The sequence below is a fragment of the Bufo gargarizans genome, chromosome 10, assembly GCF_014858855.1.
Source record: "Bufo gargarizans isolate SCDJY-AF-19 chromosome 10, ASM1485885v1, whole genome shotgun sequence".
Taxonomy (NCBI): Eukaryota; Metazoa; Chordata; class Amphibia; order Anura; family Bufonidae; genus Bufo; species Bufo gargarizans.
In genome coordinates, this window is record NC_058089.1 from 81,706,071 (window position 1) to 81,730,714 (window position 24,644).

At 45.2% G+C, this 24,644-nt stretch overlaps 1 protein-coding gene across 1 annotated transcript in view; it reads left to right on the forward strand.

Moving 5' to 3' along the window:
- Positions 1 to 24,644, forward strand: part of BCAR1 (BCAR1 scaffold protein, Cas family member) — a 166,999-nt gene that overhangs the window by 70,537 nt on the left and 71,818 nt on the right. Inside the window, exon 2 of the mRNA XM_044269843.1 lies at positions 8,921 to 9,661. Coding sequence (XP_044125778.1) covers positions 8,921 to 9,661 — 741 coding nt within the window. The remainder of the gene's footprint in view (positions 1 to 8,920; positions 9,662 to 24,644) is intronic.

Consider the following 24,644-nt stretch of genomic DNA (forward strand, 5'->3'; position numbering starts at 1 on the left):
AGTTGCCCATAGTAACCAATCAGAATCCACTTTTCAATTTTCAGAGCTCTTTTGGCAGATGACAGGATCAATCTGATTGGTTGCTACGGGCAACTAAGCCAGTTTTCCTTTGCACCACTTTTGATAAGTCTCTTGAGTTTCCCCGACAGTTATGGTGTAAGGGTGAGGATGTGGATTTACTGCAACTGAGTTTCATACAAAAATCTCCAGTGTTTACAGTAACAGAGAAGTAGATAAGATTTTAAAAGATGTCATCCACGCGATAAGGGGCATGTTCAAGCTGGAACCGGCATACAACATGACATGCGGTGCAGATTTTAAATCTGCATAATTTCAATTTATGTTGCAAAGCATAGGGTGAAATCTGCTGCAAATCCACAGCATTTCCTCACTAATATCTACACTATTTGGTGAGGATTTTGCAGCTGCAGAAAATCCACAGAGGACCAGCTACATGTGGACTGCCATATCACAAGAGTTGTGGTCTATATGCTCATGTATTTTCTTACCTCATGTCCATCTTCTCCATGCTGTCTGTAGCACTTCCTGTTACTGTATCCAACCAAACCCATGATGCACTTCTCCTTTGTCTAACTAAGCTCTAGCACCGCCCCTTACAACGCCCAGATAGTTTATAGCTCCTCCCACCCAAGTTGTTACATAGACACTCCCCTATCACTGCCCCGCTCATGGACATAACATCTCAGGAAATAAGAGCTTCATGGACATGGTCATGTGACCAAAGCCCAGAACGGAAGACGGCATCAATAAAAGTAAAAGAAATACATTGCAAAATTACAACTACCTTCATAAATGATTTTTCTAAGGGATGTTCATGCAAATAGAAAAGCCCTTTAACACAGCATTGATGCTGCCCATAACTACAACATCTCAGTTATGACTAGCGGACATCTTGGATAGTGACTGCTGACAGTGTACTCTCTAAAGTGGTGTTCCAAGGCTCGGTAGTCACATGCGGTTCTAAGGCTCTCTGTATGTGCGCCCTCCATATTGACCAGACCAGTCTCTGCACAGTGTAGCTCCCATCCAGGTGAACTTGTTGAGAACGTCTTTATTAGACTTCTTGACTAATATTTTGAGCATGGCTCAGCGCCACCTTTAGTGTTTGAACGCTTTGTTGGACTTTTCTTAGTTTGGCACTTGTTATTGCGAATGATAAAAAGTATGCATGGCAAGAAAAAATGTGAGACTTTGCCATAGTCAGAGGTTGGTTCAGAGGTATGAGAACGTCTGACTGCCCCGTGATTAAGCTGCTAAGTAAATATTGTGTAAGGGCTCTTTCATCCAGGTATGACATTGAGCGACTTCTGGCAGGAAAGGAAGCAACTGCTGAATAATGTCAGATGAATGCAATTTAAAGACAAGTCATTTATTTATTTGAACAGGCTCTCCAGTCTCAACACAGAATCCGTGATTGCATTATAGTGAATCTGCATTAGTGGTTCATTAATATTGCGCTGTACAGATAACATTTACCGCAAAGTGTGTCTGGCTATAAATGAACGTCAACCTGACAACTCTTCAAAAGGAGTACAAAATATAAAACATATATTTTAGGGGAAAAAAATACGATATTTTTCTCCCTATAAGACACACCTGCCCATAAGATGCACCTGGCTTTTGGAGGAGGAAAATAAGAAAAAATATATTTTACATCAGACCTCAGATCAGACTCCCAATTAGACCCTATAATGTTATTCAAACCTCTGATCACACCCCTACCAGACCCCCATTGTATTTCAGACCCTTACAGACTCCCACTGTTGATTAGACCCCTAGTATTTCTCAGACCTCTCATCAGACCCCCAGTGATTAGCAGACCTCCAATCAGACCCCCAGTGTGTCTCAGACCTCAGATCAGACAAAAAAAAATCACCTCACCTCTCCTGCTCCGGACAAGGACACCACTCGGGGGATCCTCTTCTTGCTGTGCTGTGACCTGACGTTGCACAGCATGAGGTCACAGAGCTCACCAACGTCCTCCGCTGTGCGTAGGTCAAAGCACAGCGTGCGGCGCGGGCAGACAAAGACGAGGGAGCAGTGAGTACAGAGCCAGCACAAGGAGTGCTGTATTCACTGCTCCCCGCTCCTGCTGTACTAATGGCCGCTAAAGTGGTCATTAGTATTCGCCCTTAAGGAACACTGACATTTATCTCCCACTTTTGGTGCGTCTTATAGGGCAAAAAATATGGTGCATGTATATACTGTATATATATATATATATATATATATATATATTGTAAGGTGGCAGGTAAAGTGTATATATTCCACCTAGGTTTCTCACTTATACATGGTGAGGGGCTCTGTTCCTAGCCCTGGAAAAACTTACTCTGCAGCCACTTAATTACTGCAGCTGGGCTGAGGCCTACTTAAAAAGAGCCAGGCTGCATTATGTGAGAGAGAGCCAAACAGGGTAGTTGCTCTGTGTGAGCAGAAGGTGCAGGTTGCTGTTACTCTGTGTTACTTGGGACAGTCAGGTACGTTACTGTCTAGTTAGTGCTCGGACGAGCAGGAGTTTCTTTGTTATGTTTTCTTTTTGAACCGTGCATCCTGTACATCTGCTGCCTGTTTACGCTGACAATAAATGCCGGAAAGGACTGCGCTTTGAAACCTTAAAGTTTTTCTGGGTCTGTATAGCATTAGACTTGCTCGGACAAGTGAGCTAATTAGAAAAGTCCACAATATATATATAGTAGTGTACATAAGTTTTAGAGAAGTGTAGAAAAATTGCTGCAAAAACAGAAGTGTTAATAGTTTACTTTTATCAATCAACAAAATGTAAAGTGAACGAACAAAAGAGAAATCAAAATCAAATCAGTATTTGGTGTGACCACTCTTTCCCTTCTAAACAGCATCAGTTCTTCTAGGTACACTTACACACAGTTTTTGAAGAACCTCGGCAGGGAGGTTGTTCCAGACATCTTGGAGAACTAACCACATCAATGCTAAGAAATACAGGCCGATACGTCTCCATCATGCAATACCACCAAATTGATTCTGCGGCAGGAAAACAACTCCAGACATACAGCCAATGTCATTAAGAACCATCTTCAGCGTAAAGAAGAACAAGGAGTCCTGGATGTGATGATGTGGCCTCCACAGAGCCCTGATCTCAACATCATCGGCTCTGTCTGGGATTACATGAAGAGACAGAAGGATTTGAGCAAGCCTACATCCACAGAAGATCTGTGGTTAGTTCTCTAAGATGTTTGGAACAACCTTCCAGCCGAGTTCCTTCAAAACCTGTGTGCAAGTGTACCTAGAAGAACCGATGCTGTTTTGAAAGCAAAGGGTTATCACACCAAATATTGATTGGATTTCTCTTGTTCATTCACTTTATTTTTATGAATTAACAAAATGTAAACATATAATATATATATATGTATAATTTTAAAAGCATTCTTATTTTGCAGTACTTTTTACACATCTGCCTAAAAGTTTTGCACAGTACTGTATATACTGTATGTAAAAAGTAGTTCCTTTAAGTCCTAATTTTTTTTATTGAAAACACGATTAACATTTTATGCGGGATTTGAAAGTCCTCACAAAGCGCTGACTCAGCCACATGTAATCAGCACAAAAGGGCTAAGAAATACAAATTAATTACCCTAAAAATGTTTGAAGAATGGCCTGCAAATAGCTCATACTCTTTAGGCACTCCTTGGACAATAGCTATTCCTCGAGACACCCCATATACATGCACAGTGGCGTACATAGAGAAGTAAGGGCCCCATAGCAAGGATCAAACCAGGCCCCCCACACAGGACAGAAGGGTTTCCGCCTAAACCCCTTTCAAATACCCATGGGCCAGTTTCCCACTGCTAATTTGCTAAACGTTGTTTCTTTAGGGGGTAGAGTCCTGACCAAGTTTTCACCCCCAGTAGAAGAGGAGATGAACCCAATTAAGACTGGGCCCCCTCTTGCCCTGGGCCCCATAGCAGTCGCGTGGTCTGCCGCTATGGTAGTTACGCCCCTGTACATGCATCCTTGGCCGTACATGTGTTTTCAATAGCGAGAGAGGAATAAGCCGCTGGAAGTTTATATTTAACTATGGAAAACTTACCGTCTTATTGGCTCTCAAGACCCTTAAAATCCAATGCAGGGATAGACACACACACATAAATAGGAGAGACTTCAAGCTCTAGAACTTATGGTCTAATATCTTAGATAGTAGGTACAGTTAATAAACAGGGGCATACGTATGATTAAAAAGAGCCCCATAGCTAAATAAGATGTGGCCCCGCACTCTGCGCCACATATACGCGGGAAAACTGGCACATATCTGATAGTAAATGACCCCCTATATTGTTATTCCTCACAAAAAGTTCTTGCACCTGACAGGGCCTGCCCAACCTCTGGGCCCCATAGTAAGTGCTACGGCTATAGTTACGCCCATGTTAATAAACCTTTACATAACTTGCAGTCTCATGCTGGAGGGACAATTTTCCAGCCAGCATTTGACAGTCATGCCCTGAAGAGCTTCTAGCATATTAGGCAATGAACAAACTTGCTTTTCTGGAGCAGAAGAGTCTCCTGGTGCCTACAGCATTCTCCCTGCAAAACTAACACCTCATTCAGTTACCTTCCCTGCACGTCTCCCTGTAGAGACGAAAACTGACAGCAATGCAGATATAACTTGTAACGAAACTAACAGCAGCAGACCTTTCAGTAGAGTTAATGTTTAACATGTTGGCTGGCGGACAGGCGCCTTCACCAACAGCTATATTCACATCTCAAGCAACCTGTGTAGGACACTTGAGTAAGCGCTCAGCCGTGTAAGGCCGAGTTCACATCCCCGTTTTGTTTTCCATTCTTGTGATCTGTCAGAAGAACCAAAAACAATTAAATATGTATTCTGTATTTTGGGCATCCGTTATGCACATTTTGCATCCATTTTAGCCATTATCGTCTGAGATTTGTTATTTTAGATGGAAAAAAGTCCTCCACTAAGTACTTTTTTCGTCTATAATAACAAAGACCGAAATGGGTAAAACGGATGCAAAATGTGCATAACAGTAATGAGCGGCATAGGCAATATTTGTTTTTGCAATATTTTGCAAATTCTTTGCATAATATTCACAATAAATTAGCAAATTCTAGAATTTGTGATCCCCAGTAATTATTTTTATGATTGCGCAAATCAGCACTAATGAAGCGCCTATTTTTTGCCCAATACATGCAACTTCACATTTTATCAGGTCTGAGTAGATATTACTGTTTGGTGCACTAAGTATTGTTGTGACATCACAGCACTATGTCTGTAGCATGTATGTAAGGACAGCAGAAAAACAGTAATCCCTATCACACTACCTAACACCCTGCACTGGAACCTATCAGCTACACTATATCACCATCTAACTACACTGAGTATCTCCCACTAACTATCTGTATTATATATATGCTAACTATCTAATGTAATTGGATAAGGAATAGGATCCAGAAGAAAGCACAGAGCACATCAATGTCAATGCTCTCTCTCTCAGAACTGCAAAAAAAACCTGCATAAAATGGCTGCTGGGTAGTTTCTTATATTGTAAAGGGGTAGGCAGCTTTCCTATTAGTGATGAGCGGCAGGGGCAATATTCTAATTTGCGATATTTCGCGAATATTCATCATATATTCGCGAATTCGTAATTATTTTCTTGATTGCGAAAATCGGCAATGTAATATGCGCCTATTGCGCATGCAATACAGGCGTGGGTCACTGTTGCTACATTTTTCAAGCTGCTAGAAGTTTCCTAAAACTGGAGAAAATGGTTGGCACGGCAGAACATTTATATGCAGATAGAGTGCTCCAATATATTAGCGATTGCGCAAATCGGCAATTAATGATCCGCTATACTATATCACTATCTAATCTACACTGACTATCTTCCACTAACTATCTATATTTTATATATGCAGCCTTCTCATTGGCCCACAAGCAAGAATGGAGGTTACTGATGAAAAAAAAATCTTGAACATTTGTGAATATGAATATATAGTTCTATATTCTAAATGTTCGCAAATTCTCGAAGTGGCGATATTCGCGATTTAAATTTGCGATACGAATATTTGCTCCAACGCTATTTCCTAATGGTTGCTAGGGATGTTGCTAAGCTCTGACAAAGATATTGCAGCCTTCTCATTGGCCCACAAGCAAGAAGGAATCGCGGTTACGAATATATAGCACTATATTCAACATTTTTGAGAATTCTCAAAGTGCCGATATTTGCGATAAAAATTCGCAATTAGAATAGTCGCGATCAACACTAGTGCATAACTGAGCATATCAGATACTTAAAATAAAGGATCCCTTTTTTATGTTCTTCTGGTGGATCAGAGGAACATAAAACTTAATGGTGATGTGAACCTAGCCTTACAAGTATTGGCCTGAACACAGAACATATGTGATCTGCATGTTCATGTTCCTTTTTCTATACATGTGCTTGACCAATAAACATAGCATCATAGTATATAATACAGTATAATGAAACACAATATATTATAGTAGTATATAGTTCAATATAAATGAACACAATACTAGTAAATAAATACATACCGTTGAAAGCAGTTTACATATACTATATAAAAAGACACATATGCATGTTTTTCTCAATATCTGACATGAAATCAGAATAAACCTCTCCTGTTTTTGGTCAATTAGGATTACCATAATTATTATTATTTGCCAAATGCCAGAATAATAAGAGAGAGAGAATGTTTGAGGCATTTTTATTACTTTCTGCAATGTCAAAAGTTTACATACACTAAGATTACTATGCCTTTAAACAATTCTGGACTTCCCATATGATGAGGTCATGTGTTTGGAAGCTTCTGTTAGGTTTGTTGGCATATCTGCATTAATTAGAGACACCCCTGTGGATGTATTTAAATGCACACCTGAAACACACTGCTTCTTTGTGTGGGAAAGTCTAAAGAAATCAGCCAAGATACCAGGAAGAGAATTGTGGACTTGCACAAGTCTGGCTCAACCTTGGGTGCAATTTCAAGATACCTGAAGGTGCCTCGTTCATCTGTACAAACAATTATATGCAAGTATAAGGAAGATGGGAATGTCCAGTCATCATACCACTCAGGAAGGAGACGGGTTCTGTGTCCCAGAGATGCTTTGGTCCGACATGTGCATATCAACCCAAGAACAAAAGAAAGACCTTGTGAAAATGATGGTGGAAGCTGGTAAGATTGTGTCGATACTGTATCAACATGGGCTGAAAGGCCACTCTGCCAGGAAGAAGCCATTACTCCAAAAGAAACATAAAAAGCCAGATTAATGTTTGCAAATGCACACAGGAACAAAGAGCTACATTTTTGGAGACGTCCTATGGTCTGACAAAACTAAAATTGAACTTTTTGGCCATAATGACCATCGTTATGTTTGGAGGAAAAAGGGAGAAGCTTGGAAGCCTAAGAACACCATCCCATCCCAACTGTGAAACACGGGGTGGCAGCATTATGTTGTGGGGTGGTTTTGCTGCAGGAGGGACTGGTGCACTTCACAAAATAGATGGCATCATGAGGAAAGAAGATTATGTGAAAATACTGAAGCAACATCTCAAGACATCAGCCAGGAAGTCTGGGGGGAAATAGGTCTACCAAATGGACAATGACCTAAAGCATACTGCCAAACTGGTCACAAAGTGGCTTAAAAATAACAAAGTCAATGTTTTGGAATGGCCGTCACAAAGCCCCGACCTCAATCCTATCGGAAATTTATGGGCAAAGCTGAAAAGGCAGGTGCAAGCAAGGCCACCAACAAACATGGCTCAGATACACCAGTTTTGTCAGGAGGAATGGGCCCAAATTCCGACCAACTATTGTGAGAAGCTTGTGGAAGGATATCCAAAATGTTTGACCCAAGTCATACAGTTTAAGGGCAATGGTACAAAATATTAATGAAATTTATGAATTAATGAAATGTATGTAAACTTTCGACTTTGCAGAAAGTAATAAAAATGCCATAACACATTCTCTCTCTCTCATTATTTTGGCATTTGTCAAATAATAAAAATTATGGTAATCCTAACTGTCCAAAAACTGGAAATGTTTATTCTGATTTCATGTCAGATATTGAGAAAAACATGCATATGTGTCTTTTTATATAGTGTATGTAAACTTCTGATTTCAACTGTATATACTGTATTAGGGCTGTTGTGTGTTCTGTGTTGTGATGTGTTTTTGGAGACTTTCGTTGCTTTGTATTTGTTCCCATGGGCGGATCATTGGAAGAACCACAATTGTTGGGTGGAATGTAGTGGTTTGTTAACTAGTGTCCCTTTTGGTTGGTGGGAATATTTCCCCTCTCCCCTCATGAACAGAGAGATTAGCACTAGTAGCTTTGAACTTGAGCACTCTGACCTCTCCGTCTCCGTTGCGAGATACTTCACATTCCTTGACTAGAGTCTGCTAAACTATTAATATTTCACAAAGTTACATTACTCCTCCGGGTTTCAGAGACATTTTAATATTTGTTTTGCAGATACATTCATTTATGTGGGAAGGGAAGACTGCACACATTGCCTTCTACATAATTAAAATGCTTACCGGTATTTAACTCACTGCTGCTTACAACATTACATACAGCTATGCTACAGTATATTAGGCATAAAGTGTATTTCTGTGTGTTTTCTCTGTTGGGTTTTCTCTAATTCTAAAAATTAAAAGACTACTTACAGTATGTACATAATATAATCATATAAACCAGTGTCTATACTGAAAGTTTTAGCTCTGGCACAATTACAACTCTCAGCCTGTGATTCTCATTGCATGCTGTGAGTTATAGTTTTACCACAGCTGGATAGTCAGAGGTTGAAGACCACTGGTATGAACCAATTTGGTCAATTAAGGAATTGTCCCATAAACATTGTCATTAATGTTGTTGTATCTATGTGTTTTGCAGAATGTATTGGCCAAAGCTCTGTATGACAATGTTGCGGAGTCACCAGACGAGTTGTCCTTTAGGAAGGGGGATATCATGACGGTGCTAGAACGTAACACCCAAGGTCTAGAAGGCTGGTGGCTTTGTTCTCTGCATGGAAGACAAGGAATTGTCCCTGGAAACAGGCTGAAAATTTTGGTGGGAATGTACGACAAGAAACAAGGAAGTGACCAGAGCCAACAGAAACCTCAACCACAGGCCCAGCAGCAGCCACCTCAAACCCCTTTGCCTTATAACAATCAAAGTGTCTACAATGTTCTTTCCACAAATCAGTACACCCCAATGCACTCATCTTACCAGAGCCAGAGTGCAGATAGTGTTTACTTGGTTCCAGCCCCACCCAAAGGACAGCAAACACATTACCAGGCCCCTCAGGGGTCACAGCACCCTGGTCAAACAACTCCTTCTAAGCAGCCTACTTTGTATCAGAACCAGCTACCCCAACATCAGTTCACAAGTCAAGTTCAAGACATATATCAGGTTCCTCCATCCATGAATCCATCACAGGAGCTCTACCAGGTGCCAGTAGGATCCACCAGCCCACCTCAGTCTCAGGACATTTATCAAGTTCCACCTTCTGCAGGGACAGGACAAGATATTTACCAGGTGCCACCATCAATGGCCCCATCTCAAGAAATTTATCAAGTGCCACCATCCATGGATATGCGAGGAGGAGGAGAACTCAGAAAGCCCCCAGGAAAGGTATGGCGCAAATCATTTTATTTTTCAAGCAGCTTTACTTAGATGAAGCATCTCTAATGCTTCAATTCTGAAGTTGTCCTTCCCATAATTTACCATGAAATTCATCGTCTGCTTTCTGTGTACCAATTCTAAAGCATATAAAAATATAGACAGTGGTTCTTCTGTGTATACTGCTCTGCCACAATGTCTCTAATGGGATCAGTTCTACACAGCACGACTGAATGATATCCATTAGCTATTGATCCATCAGGAATGAGCTTTGATAGAACCGCAGCCTGATAATCTCCTGCCTGAAGGGGATGAATGTATGTTTGTAAAAAAATAAATAAATCAGCCACACCGAACCTAAAGCTATGCTAGTGCTTGGTCTTGTTAATTTGTACACGGTGACTGACAATTTTTCCATGCAATTTACTAATCAGACACTTAAAGGGGTTGTCTCACTTGCCGGTGTTCTGTGATATTTCCCATACCCATGAAATTTCCCTACCCTCGTCACTTCCTGTTGTGACGCGGCCGCACCTGACATGACGTTTCCAGCTTTGGAAGGAGGTGTGCCGCGCCGTGCAGGCACACAACGACGGGGTAGGGAAATTTCACACCAGAGATGGGGAGAAGGGGCCACCTAATGCACTTGCGCCTTACCTCTCAGCTGGACACCGGCCGACACTGCGCATGCGCCGGGAGCCTCAGCAGTGGTTAGAGGGTATGGAAAAATTACGGGCCAGTGCGCAAGCGCGGCTAACTACTCCTGTCGGGATACACAGCGCGTGCGCACCAGCGGACAGGGAGATCTTTTATACCAAACATCCATCCGATAACCGCGCCTGCGCACTGTGGGGGTAGGGAGATCTGATAGCCTTTTGTTCTGTTAAATCTCCCTACTATTCACTGCACACGCGCAGTGTCTGATCATCTGGACCCAGCTGAGAGGTAAGGTGCAAGCGCATTAGGTGGCCCCTTCTCCCTGACTCTTGTGTGAAATTTCCCTACCCCGTCGTTATGCGCCTGCGCGGCTCTCGTAGCGATCCAGCGGCTGGAGTGAACACTATATATCTACCTCCAGTAAATAAAGGAGAGCAATACAAATAGCAGAAGCTCAGACAAGAGCTAATGAAACAGCATAAGAGGAGGTTGGAACCGTGACTGCCAGCCGGAGCGCACACACAGCCGAAGTCACTACAACATATTAACCCTCAACTTTCTGCTGGAAAGAAATATAGACAATAAATGGTGAAAGAGTAAAACAATTAACCAGCCAGTCTATCACTGAGAATTTTTAAAGAGTCTATAATGTCTAAATAGCTGTTTTAATAATAATAAATAAATAAAAGTGAAGTTTTATAAAAATATTACAGCACATAAAAGAGACGTATCCAGGTCACAAGGACCACGTATATCAGTTATCTGCGCGGCGCGGCACACCTCCTTCCAAAGCTGGGAACGTCATGTCCGGTGCGACCGCGTCACAACAGGAAGTGACGAGGGTAGGGAAATTTCACGGGTAGGGAAATATCACGGAACACCGGCCTCTTGTAAGTTGCTTGTACTAACTTTGTCTACATGATAAATGCCATTTGAAGTGACAACTCCTTTAAATCTGTTTTTTGTACACGCCTAGTAGCTACCAACTTCTAAACTACTAGTATCCTTCAAATAACATAAAGCTGAATGCTGAAGATCTGTCTACCAGGCCTGTAACTTGTGTCTGGGGTAATAAATAGTGATAATCGAGCATGTTAGGCCGAACACCTGTTCGGCTCGAGCATCTCGATGCTCGGCACTTGGCGGTACTCTGCCGAGTACCGCATATGATCGAGCGCAATGCTCGAGTCTCCTCCATGCACGTAGCCAATAAACATGCAGGGAGGTACTGGCAAGCACTGTAATGCCATAGCCACGTTGGCTACTGGCATTACAGTGATTGGCTTGCCAGAACGCGTCATCAGGTGCTATAAAGCACCCGATAACACGTGTTCGGTTCAGTTTTAATCAGGAAGAGCTGAGCATAGGAAGGGAAAGACAGTGTAGGGAGTGTTATTGGAAGATTTTTATTACAAAAACTTTTCAGAGACCCAAACGTCCTTTTAAGGACTATTGTGTGTGATGACAGCAGCAATATATATTTTTAGCGCATACTGCGCTAAATAGCGTCTAATAGGCCACTGTGGACAGTTAAATTATCCGTTCAACATCTCCTGTGTAAAGTGTGTGCATCCCAAAAATATCTGTGATATCCAGTGTACTTTTTTAATAGAAGGTGTCTGCTGCGGACAGTGACATTACCAGCGCCACATCTCCTATGTAAAGTGTGCGCCTAAAAACTTTATCTGTGACATACAGTGTACTTTTTCCGTAGACGCTGCGGACAGTTACATTACCGGTGGTACCTTTCCTGTATAATGTTTCCTCATCCTAAATACCTGTAACATTCCCTGTAATTTTTCATTAGCCTCCGGTGACAGCATTGACATTATCTGCGGGATATCTCCTGTGTGACGTTTCCACATACCAAATACCTTTTTAAAAAATGTTGCGCATACACTTCCAAATCCTAGGCTACTGTTCGTGTGACATACTTTCAAGCATATATCACAGTTAAACTGAAAAAGGCGAGCAGTAAGGGACCAGGAAGTGGCCGTGATGCTGATGGTGCACGCAGAGGCCGTGGCCCTGGGCTCGTTGAAACTGTGCCTCCTGCCAGAGCACAAAAAAACTGTCATCCACGATACCTAGCTTCATGTCCCAGTTTGCAGGGCAGCGCAGGACACCACTCTCGAAGTCAGACCAGTGCGACCAGATGGTCGGTTGGATTGCAGCAGATAATGCTTCCAGTCAGTTAAGCACCACCCTGTCTTCCACCAAGTCCAGTCTTGATACTCCTTCCTCCCAACATGGAGAGTCTGGCCAAACAAGTCATCCCACACTCGGATATTCCGAGGACCTCTTTTCCTCGCCATTCCTTGATTTAGCCCTCTCGCCAAGCACGCTTGAAGAGGGACAGATCTTGTGCCCTGATTCCCAAACTCTTGAGCATCCACAGTCACAAGAAGATGACGGTGGGGAATGGCAATTACTGTTTAATGAGGTGGATGATGATAAGACGCAGTTGCCAATAACTCAACAGCAATTACTGTCTTAAGAGGTTGAGGAAGAGGATGAGACACAGTTGTCAATCACTGAGGTTGTGGTTAGGTCAACAAGTCAGGAGGATGAGCAGAGTGAGGAAGTGGAAGAGGATGTGGTGGACGATGAAGTCACTGACCCAACCTGGGAAGGTGGAAAGCCGAGCGAGAACAGCAGTACAGAGGGGAAGGGATCTGCAGCACCACAACAGGCTGGAAGAAGCAGTGGGGGGGCAAAAGGGAGAAGGTGGGCCACACCAGACAGGCCCGCAATTGTTCCACGGAGCACCGCCTTGCGGAAATCTCCCTTGCCAAGGGGTAGATGTTCCGCAGTCTGGAGCTTTTTTGAGGAAAGTGCAGACAACAAAAGAATTGTAGTTTGCAACCTGTGCCATACAAAAATGAGCAGGGGCATGAACACTAGCAACCTCACCACCACCAGCATGATCTGCCACATGGCATCAAAACACCATAATAGGTGGGCTGATCGCCTGGGTCCACAATCTGTGTCTGCGGCTCACACCACTGCCTCCTCTTCCCCGGTGTTTCGTGCTGGCCAATCCCCTGTCCAAGACGCAGGCCCAGGAGCCTCCCGCCCTGCACCTGGACCTTTGCAAGCACCATCAGCGACCACATCCACTTCCGTGTCCCAGCACAGTGTCCAAATGTCCTTACCCCAGGCATTTGAACGCAAGTGCAAATACCCAACCACCCACCCACAAGTCATAGCACTAAATGCGCAGCTTTCCAAATGTCTGGCACTGGAAATGTTGCCATTTAGGCTTGTGGATACTGAGGCCTTCCACAGCCTTATGTCGGCGGAAGTCCCGTGTTACGCAGTTCCCAGCCACCACTATTTGTCGAGGTGTGCCGTGCCCGCCTTACACCAACATGTTTCCCATAACATTACACGTGCCCTGACCAACGCAGTTACTGGGAAGGTCCACTTAACTACGGACATGGACAAGTGCATTCGGCCAGGGATGCTACATTTCCCTGACGGCACAATGGGTGAATGTTGTGGAGGCCAGGAGCGAGTCATACCCTGGGATGTCACAGGTGCTACCAATGCCAAGGATTGCGGGCCCTACGTCGATCAGGGTTTCCGCCAGCACCTATGTTAGTTGCTCCAACCCCCACTTCTCCTCCTCCACCTCTTCCTCCACTTCCACATCCAAATTTTCCGTGTGCAGCACCAGTCAGTCATCAGTCGGTAGCTGGAAGCAGTGTAGCAGTGTAGCACTGCAGTGGGGAAGCGGCAACAGGCTGTGCTGAAGCTGATATGCTTAGGGGACAAGGAGAGCTGTGGCAGGGGATAAGAGACTAGACTGAGCTGTGGCTCTCGCCACTCAACCTACAACCAGGCATGGTTGTTTCTGATAATGGCCGTAACTTGGTTGCCTCTGCTAAAGAGGGTAGTAACCATTGAAGTTTAATTCCATCTGTTCAGCATGGGTGGGCAGAAAAGGAGGAAGAGGATGAGGAGATTGAGAGTGATCCTCCTGATAAAGACAGCGAAGTCTTGCTTGTTGGTACTCTGGCACACATGGCTAACTTTATGTTAGGCTGCCTTTCCAGCGACCTAGGCATTATACACTTTTAAGACAACACAGATTACTGGATGTTCACCCTTCTTGACCCCCGCTACAAAGAGTACTTCTCATCTCTCATTCCTCTGGTGGAGAGGATGAGCAAAACGGTGCAATACCAGAAGATCCTTGTTGAAAAATTGCTCCAAAAATTTCCATCTGACAACGCTGGCGGCCAAGTAGTTCCTTGGCCAACCGAGGAGGGGAGACACACAGCAGTTCCAATAGAGGCAGGGCAACACTCCAAAGCCTGGAACGGTTTTATGACACCCGCCAGCACCCTGACCCTGATGCTTGGCCTAGTGTCACAAGGAGGGAAACATTTTGGAAGATGGTGAAGGAGTACATAGCAGACCTTGTCAGCGTCATTAATGATCCCTCAGTGCCTTACAACTACTGGGTGTCAAACTGGACACGTGGCACAAACTGGCGCTCTACGCCTTGAAGGTGCCGGCCTGCCCTGCCGCCAGCGTTTTGTCTGAGCGGGTATTTAGCGCTGCTGGTGGCATTATAACAGATAAGTGTATCCGCCGGTCAACTGAAAATTCTAACAGGTTGACTCTTATAAAAAAAAACAAGGCCTGGATTGACCATGACTTCTCGACTCCACCAGAGGAAAGCTGATGAACATAAAAGCACTTTAAATGTGTTGTTTATAATGTACTGAATACACTGTATTCCCATTCACCCCTTCCACCACAAACAAGGGTATATGGTTGAATCTTCCTTTTCTCATCCTCCTCCTCTTCCATCATATCAACATGCTTATTCGTCGCATATTTTGCCCTTCGCATATAATGTTTTACAGGGTCAGCTCAGCTGCAGCCCCTCGCATATAATTTTTTTGAGGTCAGCTCACCAGCAGGCCCTCACCTACAATGTTTTACAGGGTCAGCTCTCCTACAGGCCCTCACCTAATTATACCTAATAGGTAATTTGCGCGCATGCTGCCTTGCTTGGAAGTGGTAGCCGTAGCTGTTTCTCAGGCTCCCTCTGCGGTCGGCAAATTGCTATCCGTTTTTTCCCCCGCAGATTCATTGTAACACTGCCTAAAACGGACAAGAATAGGATATGTTCAATATTTTTTGCGGGGCTACGGAACAGACATACTGAATGGGACAGCATTTTTTGCGGACCCATTGAAATGAATGGGTCCGCAACCTATCCGCAAAGAACACGGAAACAAACAACGTTCGTGTGCATGTAGCCTTATTCACAGTCAGTGTTGTCCATTAGTGATTGTGAGCCACACAGAACAGGTGCAGCTCTTTCCCCTTTGGGCTGTTTCACACGAGCGGATGCCGTGCGTCACATCCGCTGCGTGAATAACAGTCAAGACCCGATGCGGACAGCAGAAGCACGGAGCATTAACATGACTGATAATGCTACGTGCCTCTCTGTGATCTCTTTACTACGAAATCACAGTGAGATAAAGTTGTCACTGTGATTTCGTAGTAAAGAGATCACAGAGAGGCACGGAGCATTATCAATCATGTTAATGCTCCGTGCTTCTGCAGTCTGCACCGGGTCTTGGCTGTCATTCACGGAGCGGATGTCACGCACGGCATCCGCTCGTGTGAAGCAGCCCTTATTCCTTATGTCTGTGGAGGCTCCACTCCTAGTTTTGGCTCACAATCACCGATGGAAATCACTGACCAAAACACTGACATGTGAATAAAGCCTCATTCACACGTTCGTGTCTGTGCTCAAATCCATGAGCAGGTGGTCAGTGATGTATCTATAAAGGATCCGTGTTTGGTCCGTGTGTCCGTTTTTTGCTGTCCATGTTGCATCCGTGTTTCACTGACACTGAACAGCTGAAAAATAATTTTTAAAGAATCTCTTCTTAATGATCCGTGAAACACAGATGCAACACGGATGGCATCCGTGGTTTTCACGGACCCATAGACTATAATAAGCATGATGGATCCGTGAACACGGACAGAATAGAGCATGCATCCGTACTAAAAACACTGACCCACGGACCGTGCTAAAACACTGATGTGTGAATACACATATTAAAATGAATAGGGACGTGTGCTGTCCATGGAAAACATGTACAGCACACGTCCGTGAAACACTGATGTGTGAATGAGGCTTAAGGCCTTGTGGTTTTGTTTTTCCAATTGTGATTACTACGCTTCCAGGTTCGTTTATCCTTTCAAAGCTCAATGCCAAAAACCTCCTCCAGGCAATTTTAATTTTTATCTTTGCATGTCCATGATAGTCCAGATAAATAAACATGGAGTCATTCAGACTGCAAAACCCTGTCTGCAGTCCAGTCTTAGAGGGGTTGTACAGGTTGACAAGAACCTGCCCTATGTAGGTTTTGATGGGATTTCCTCTGGTGTGCTGGTTCCTGAGGGACTACACCAGGGGCGTTGCTAGGTTAAAACATTCGGGGCCTGGTCCCCTGATGTTTTGTCCCAGGCCCCGAATGTCCTGTCTGCCTGTTAGATATAACCGTATTGCCGTCCTCACAGTGGCGTACACACAATCCATGGGGCCCCTGTGCGAAACTGATCCAAGGGCCCCCCCCGCCGCCCGTCCCCCCAGTGTCCCCGCCCAGTTACCCACCCTCAAGCCACACCCACGCACAGCCCTACCTATATATCACGCCCATAGCTCTTACATCCAGTGACGTCTCTTTTTATGTAGATGTTCTCTTTCTTCATCTTCTCCATTCAGACCGGACCACCATGATGATTTCTTTCAGCCATCTCTCATCTCTGCAGAGTTTGACAGACAGACATCTTAGTTTTCTACCCCCAGTCAGCCCCCATGAGACCTCATATCAGCCCAAAGACCCCCAGTCAGCCCCCATGAGACCTCAGATCAGCCCAGACCCCAGTCAGCCCCCATCAGACCTCAGATCAGCCCAAAGACCCCCAGTCGGCTCCTATGAGACCTCAGATCAGCCCAAAGACCCCCAGTCAGCCCCCATCAGACCTCATATCAGCCCAGACCCCCAGTCAGCCCCCATCAGACCTCAGATCAGCCCAAAGACCCCCCCCCCATCAGCCACCAGATCAATCATCAGAAAGAGTCAAGACCCCTCAGATCAGGATCAGCCAAAGGCGGGCCCCAAAGACCTTAATCCCATCAGTGAGGGCCCCCATGGCAGATGATGGGGGGGGGGGGGGCTTTGAGGGCATATAGGGCATGATGCAGAAAGGAGGATGAGAAGACGTGACGAAGATGGGAATAACTCAGGAATGCTGGGATGGGGCTCAGGAGACTTTATTGCACAGACACAGCCCTAGAGGCGGTAAAGTCTATATGGAGTCGAGGGCACTGACATCTAAAGAACCGCAGTCTTGCTGTTTTAAAAGGGATTTCACTGTGGGTCTGGCGATATCAGTTGTGGCTGGGCATGCATCTCCCTGCAGCAGGTAGTGTAGTGCTGCGTGCCAGCTGTTCGGATGAATGGCTGACCATGTAATATATGGGCAAGCTAGGACTGTGGGCGGGCTTTTCCTGCCAGGCAGCTCAACCCCCCCCCCCCCCCCGTCATCTGCCAGGGGGGCCCTGAGCCCTCACTACTGCAACTCCAGTCAGTGCACTGTGCGGCTTTTCCTTACTTACCGGTTGCGGCACTGCACTAGGGGGAAGTGAACTGTCACTGTGATGTCTCCTAGTCCTCCGAAGTCCAACTCCGTCTCTGTCTCCCGTCCGGGTCCCGTCTGCTCTGCTGCGCCTGCGCGAGCATGTTCCCGCGAGACCTGCGGCAGGAGTTCACACAGGTCTCGCGGGAGTTCACGGGCCCGGCGCCGGCGCTGACCGCAGGGAGGAAGGAGGAGGGAGGGAGGAAGGAGGCGGGGGGCGGGCGGGCCCGGAGGGGCAACTTATGTGATTGTCTTAAATATGTGAATCGGACGGATGGTTCATGGATGCCAGACGCAGCAGGGGCCAGGGGTCAGCAGGCGGCCGGGCCCCCCTGGGGTGCCGGGCCCGGTCGTAACTGCGACCCCTGCGACCCCTATATGTACGCCACTGCGTCCTCAGGATGGCAATACAATTAAATCTAATGCCTTGCAAGAGCTGAAGGACCTGTGATGACATCACAGTCCATGTGATCAGTTCTAAATGCAGTAGCTGAAAAGGACCTGGGATGATGTCACCATCATGTGACCAGTGCAGGAGAGGATGGCACAGCAGTGAAGAGAAGGCCTGGGAAGAAGCTGTGGTGAGGTCTGCTACATAAGGAGAGGTAAGTGAAGGGAGAGGCAGAGCAATGCTGGGAGTTGTAGTTATTCAACTGGGACTGTATGTTAGGGCTGAAGTTATTTACGTGGGACAGGGGGGCTGGAGTTATGGTATTTATATGGGACTGAATATTGAGGGGTGATGTTATTTACATGGGACTGAATGTTGAAGGTGGCTGGGGAGGGGGTGATGTTATATACATGGAACTGTATTTTTGGACTGGGCTGTAGATAAAGAGGGATGTTATTTACATTGAACTGTATATTGGAGGGGGCTGGAGAGATAGTGTATGGTGGAGGGGCTGAGGAGTTATAATTTCTGAGGACAGTAAACGGAGGAATATAACTACAGGGGGCACTGCAAGGGGCATTATAAATACTGGGGGCGCTTCAAGGCGAGCATTATAACAGTAGGGGGCAATATAAAAAATGGGTGCACTGTGTGGGCATTATAACAGTAGGGGACTATATAAATACTGGGGCACTTCAGGGTGAGCATTATAACAGTAGGGAGTATTATAAATGCTGGGGGCACTGTGGGGACATTTTAAATCCAGGGGACATTAAGCGTTCCTATTACTACTGGGGGCTTTATAGGAGGGACTTATAGATCCACCTTATTTCTAGTGCAAGCATTATGGGGGCCTTATTACTACTGAGGGGTTTGTGGGGAGCTTTATTGCCACTGGGATAACAATAGGGGGCCTTATTTCTACTAGGGGCTCTGTAAGGACATTATTAATACTGGAGGGCTCTTCTACTAATGGAGGCACTTTTAGGGAGCACTATTACTGTTGGGGGCACTGTAGGGGGCAGTATTACTAATGAGGGTATTCTAGAAGGGAATTACCATTGGGGGGACTATGAGGAGTACTATTACTATGGGGGGCACTCATTTATCTTAAGGATAGTATTTGGGGGTAGAGAAAAGTGAGGAAGCTAAGATGTCCGTGTTTCACACTCTGCAGATACGAGGCGCGGCTGAGAGAAGTTGTCCGGACTGAATGGAGAAGATGATGACAGAGAAGATCTACATCAGAGGAGACGTCACCTGGGAGGCACTGGATGTTAAAGGTATGAGCTGCTGTATAGCAAATACAGTAAAATGTCTTCAGTGCTAGTGTTTGGCACTAGGGGTTGGGAGGGGGCGATTGGTTGACTTCGAGAATTGGGCAATATTTATTGGGGCTTGGGCCCTGGATCTTTTGAGACCCTAGCAACGCCCCTGGACTACGCTCTTGAGCCAGAGGCCCTCCATCTGATAGTCATGTAAAGTTTGGCCACAGAACAAAAATGTTCTATTGTTAGCTAAGATATAATAGAAATAATAGTCTGTAACATGCAATGCCTTTATGAAGTACACGGGAATAAAACAGGAATTATATTAGAAGCTGACGAAGCACATAGCTGCATCCACACAATGCTTACCCATTGTGAAGCTCATTCCCACATCCCAAAAAATAAGCCCATCTTGAATGTATTTCCATAACTGAAACATTATGCATCCAATACACATTCTTATTTTATTCCAGAACGCTACATTTTCAGCATCCTGTAGAATGGAGTACATACAACACTGCACAAATTATTAAAATATTTTCCAATATTTAAAAAGCAGAAAAAATTTAAATTACGGTACCTTTTTGTTCCTGCAAATAGATCTGCCTTCATGGATTACTGCAGGAGCTGCTGTCATATGAGTGCTGCTCCACTGTAATTGTCACGCCATAGCTGAAAACAGGAGCTGGCCTACAAACTGCTTTCTCCTGGGAAAGCCGGATAGCAACCAACATGACCCCATGGCAAATGCGTTATTTAGCAGTATGAGTGTGAGGAATGACCATATGGCACTACCTAACAAGGCATTCTGTCATTCAAACGGGTTGTCCGATTTAAAAAAATTTTAAAGCTACTTTTACACTAGCGTTTTTGTTTTCCGGTATTGAGATCCATCATACGCTTCAGTTTTGTCCCCATTTATTGTCAATGGGGACAAAACTGAACAGAACGGAGTGCTCCAAAATGCATTCCGTTCCATTCCCATACCGGAGAGCAAACCGCAGCATGTTGTAGTTTTCTTTCCATCCTGGAATGCAGAGCAAGATGGATCCGGCATGACCCCCAATGCAAGTCAATAGGGACGGATCTGTTTTCTTTGACACAGTCTGCCACGATAGAAAACTGGTCCATCCTCCGTTGACTTTCAATGGAGTTCCTGACGGATCCGTCTTGGCAATGTTAAAGATAATACAACGGATCCCTTCATAACGGATGCAGATGGTTGTATTATCAGTAACGGAAGCGTGTTTGCTGAACCCTGCCGGATCCAGTAAAAACGCTAATGTGAAAGTAGCCTTAGGCAGAGGCGCTGTTAAAATAATAAAAATACGTTTTACTCACTGTCTGAACCCCCTCCGTTTCAGCAGTGCTGCTCCAGCCTCCCTGCTGGGCTTTGTTATGCTGACTGCTGCAGCCAATCACTGGCCTAAGTGGTCTTGTGTAAATAATGGTTCTCTTGGTAAGCTATCTTGCTACAGTCTCTCTGGCTGGTAACTGTAATCTGGCAATTGTGGCTATAGGGTCCACTGCAGAATACAGGACTTTGTGACCTGTGCGGCCAGAAATTGATCAAGTGTGATGGATGTCTTAACTGTAATCCCTCACAAGCAGTAAATTCTGTATAGCTGTAGTTGCAGGTTACTTTACTGACTCCTATGCTTGGCCATGCAGATTCTAAGTTCTTGTCTCCTTCTTCTATCGTTCTCTCTTTCTTGATGTAGCTGAAGCAGTAACTTTCACAGAGATCTGTTAGTCTCTGAATCCTGAAACCTAAGGAGAAGGAGCACATGGGTTTGCTTCATCTCTTCTCACTCACTAGACTATAACTTTTCCTCTAGACAGGAATCAGGACCAGCCCACTACTTCCAAGATACCATACCAGGTCATGCTGGTTGTACATTACATTAAATATATATAACATAACAAACCATTTGCAGATACCCCCTGTACTCAGGAACTGCATAAGCCACCAGGTTTGTCTGGCAGCGGTAGAAGCTTGGCCGAACGGAGCAGATATGTGTATGGGGAGTTGGGAGAGATGGCTGTCGGCTAAATGATTATTCGGCCGATGTCCATTGAATGTGTATGGCCGGCAGATGAGAACCAGGCAAGGTTTTATATGTACAAGTGACTGTCTTTTTGCTGTTTTTAGAGGACCCAGTCAGTGTTTGTTCTTTAAGTATAATGTCCTTTGTGTCTTTCAATATTCCTTAAGTCAAAAACAAGAGGTAACTGAAAGCAGCTGGTCAGTTTAGAAGGTAATAATTTACTGTATAATTACACAGGGCTGAGGGAGGGGCACATAGAAATGAGTTGTTTGGAAGAAGTGTTCATGGAAACGGGTTTTGGATGTGTTTTAGCCTTTGGTTTTCATGTTACGTCCAGGATCTCTGCTTGTAATTACTGCAGTCTGCCAGGAAAGCACACAATGCTGGAGTCTGACGAGCTATAAATATAGCCTTATTCAGTGTGTCTGTGCGCATGCATACATGTGTCTCCATGATCGGAGCTATTTAAACTGCGTTATTAGTATTTTATTACAGTCTAAGGGCCCATTCACAAGACCCTATATTTCAGACAGCACCCGTTCCGCAATTTTGCAGAACGGATGCGGGCCCATTCATTTCAATGGGCCTGCAAAAGATGCGGACAGCACACATCCGTACTTCCATTCCATGGCCCCTCAATTGCGGTCAAGAATAGGCATTTCTATCATAGGGTTGGACGTTCCGTAAAATGCGGAATGCACGCGACCGGTATCCCTGTTTTGCGGATCCAGACTGCAAAAATGGGAAGGGCTAAGGGAAGGGCTCATGCATAAAGCAATGGTGAGTGCAAGGGTCCTGCACAGTGACACATATACTTGCATGAGCCCTACACATAAGAGCAGACTATTTTCTGTGCATGGTAGTATGTGTCAGGGGTAAGAAAAATTGGGCATGGTGAATTTCAAAATGCCCGATCTTTTGTTCTCACAAGAGATAAGCCACCGCCAGAGAACGAAAACTATTGCCACCTATACTCATGCACATTTATCTTGTCCAAGTGTGCCTGTGCTCTCAACGAGGAGAAGTGAGTAAGGCCCCTTTCACACGAACGTGGCCGATTAGTTCCGGTTGCGTTCAGTGAAAACCATTTTGCAAGCAAGTTCAGTCAGTTTTGTCTGCAATTGCGTTCAGTTTTTTTCCGCGCGGGTGCAATGCGTTTTGATGAGTTTTTCACGTGTGTGATAAAAAAACGGAAGGTTTACAAACAATATCTCCTAGCAACCATCAGTGAAAAACGCATCGCACCCGCACTTGCTTCCGCATGCAATGCGTTTTTCACTGAAGCCTCATTCACTTCTATGGGGCCAGGGCTGCGTGAAAAACGCAGAATATAGGACATGATGCGTGAAAAAAAAACGCTCATGTACATAGACACATTGAAATAATTTGGCCAGGATTCAGTGTGGGTGCTATGCGTTCATGTCACGCATTGCACCCACACGTAAAGCTGGCTCGTGTGAAAGGGACCTAAAAGCTGTACTACACCTGTCGATTTTACGTTTTCGTTAGCGATCATCTGGCAGTGTGTCCCATGCATGAGCAAATGCTCGTTCATCGGGCAATTGTGATTTTTAAGCACAATAAAAATCATCTTTTGCCGGCGGCAGATTGTGCTGTCTAATTTCGCTCTCTGACGCTGGCAAACCTATTAGACAACATGGGGACAAGCAATGGCATAACGATCGCTACGGAGCGATGGCATAATGATCGCCCCTGCCCATGCTGCGGAGGAGATCCCCTCCTTGCCCTCCAGACAATCGCTTGCGCTATTGGAGTGTGTAATAAAGACTTAAAGGGAACCTGTCATCTGGATTTTGTGAATAGAGCTGAGAGGATATGGGCTGCTAGATCGCCGCTAGCACATCTGCAATACCCAGTCCCCATAGCTCTGTGTGCTTTTATTGTCTCAAAAAAACGATTTGACAGATATGCAAATTAACCTGAGATGAGCCCTGTCCCTGAGATGAGTCCAGCGTGAAGGAGCCCAGCACCGCCCCGCATACTCCGAATCTCCTCCTTGCTCCCCGACGTCACAGAGCTAGAGCGCCGTAATCTCGCGATGCGTGAGCTATCGCATGCGCAGTGTCGGCATAGTGTTCCTTCCCTGTGCGGGCATCAGCCTCAGGAAACGAACTGCGCATGCGCTAGCTCTCGCATCGCGAGATTACGGCGCTCTAGCTCTGTGACGTCGGGGAGCAAGGAGGAGATTCGGAGTATGCGGGGCGGTACTGGGCTCCTTCACTGCTGGACTCATCTCAGGGACAGGACTCATCTCAGGTTAATTTGCATATCTGTCAAATCTTTTTTTTAGACAATAAAAGCACACAGAGCTATGGGGACTGGGTATTGCGGATGTGCTAGCGGTCATATAGCAACCCATGTCCTCAGCTCTATTCACAACATCCAGCCCTTTAAAGGCTATGTACCTTTGGGGCCATTTTTTATTTATTATTGCATTGTACTAATTTTGACCTAAAAAGGATCAGAAGAACGGAAAATAAACGGTGATGTGAGCTCGCCCTAATTGAATGGGTCAGTCTTCAGTCTTCCATTCTGAACTTGGCCAGCACCTGGATGGAGACGTCGTCCATGTGAAACTATCCCAGTAGAGCCCAGTGACTCCATCAAGGAAGCATGCCACAAGCAGGACTGGTGCAAAGATTTTTGCCACCCTAGGCAAAAACTAATTTTGCTGCCCCACTTGACTCCGCCTATTGACCACACCCTTTGACCCGCCCCTTTTTAATCGCCCACCTATTTATACAGACTGTACCCTTCATTGTGGTAAGGCCACGTTTTCTCTCTCGAGCTACATACCATGTCATCCACAGATCCCCACAAGTCACATCCACAGATCCCCACGAGTGTCACATCCACAGATCCCCACGAGTGTCACATCCACAGATCCCCACGAGTGTCACATCCACAGATCCCCACGAGTGTCACATCCACAGATC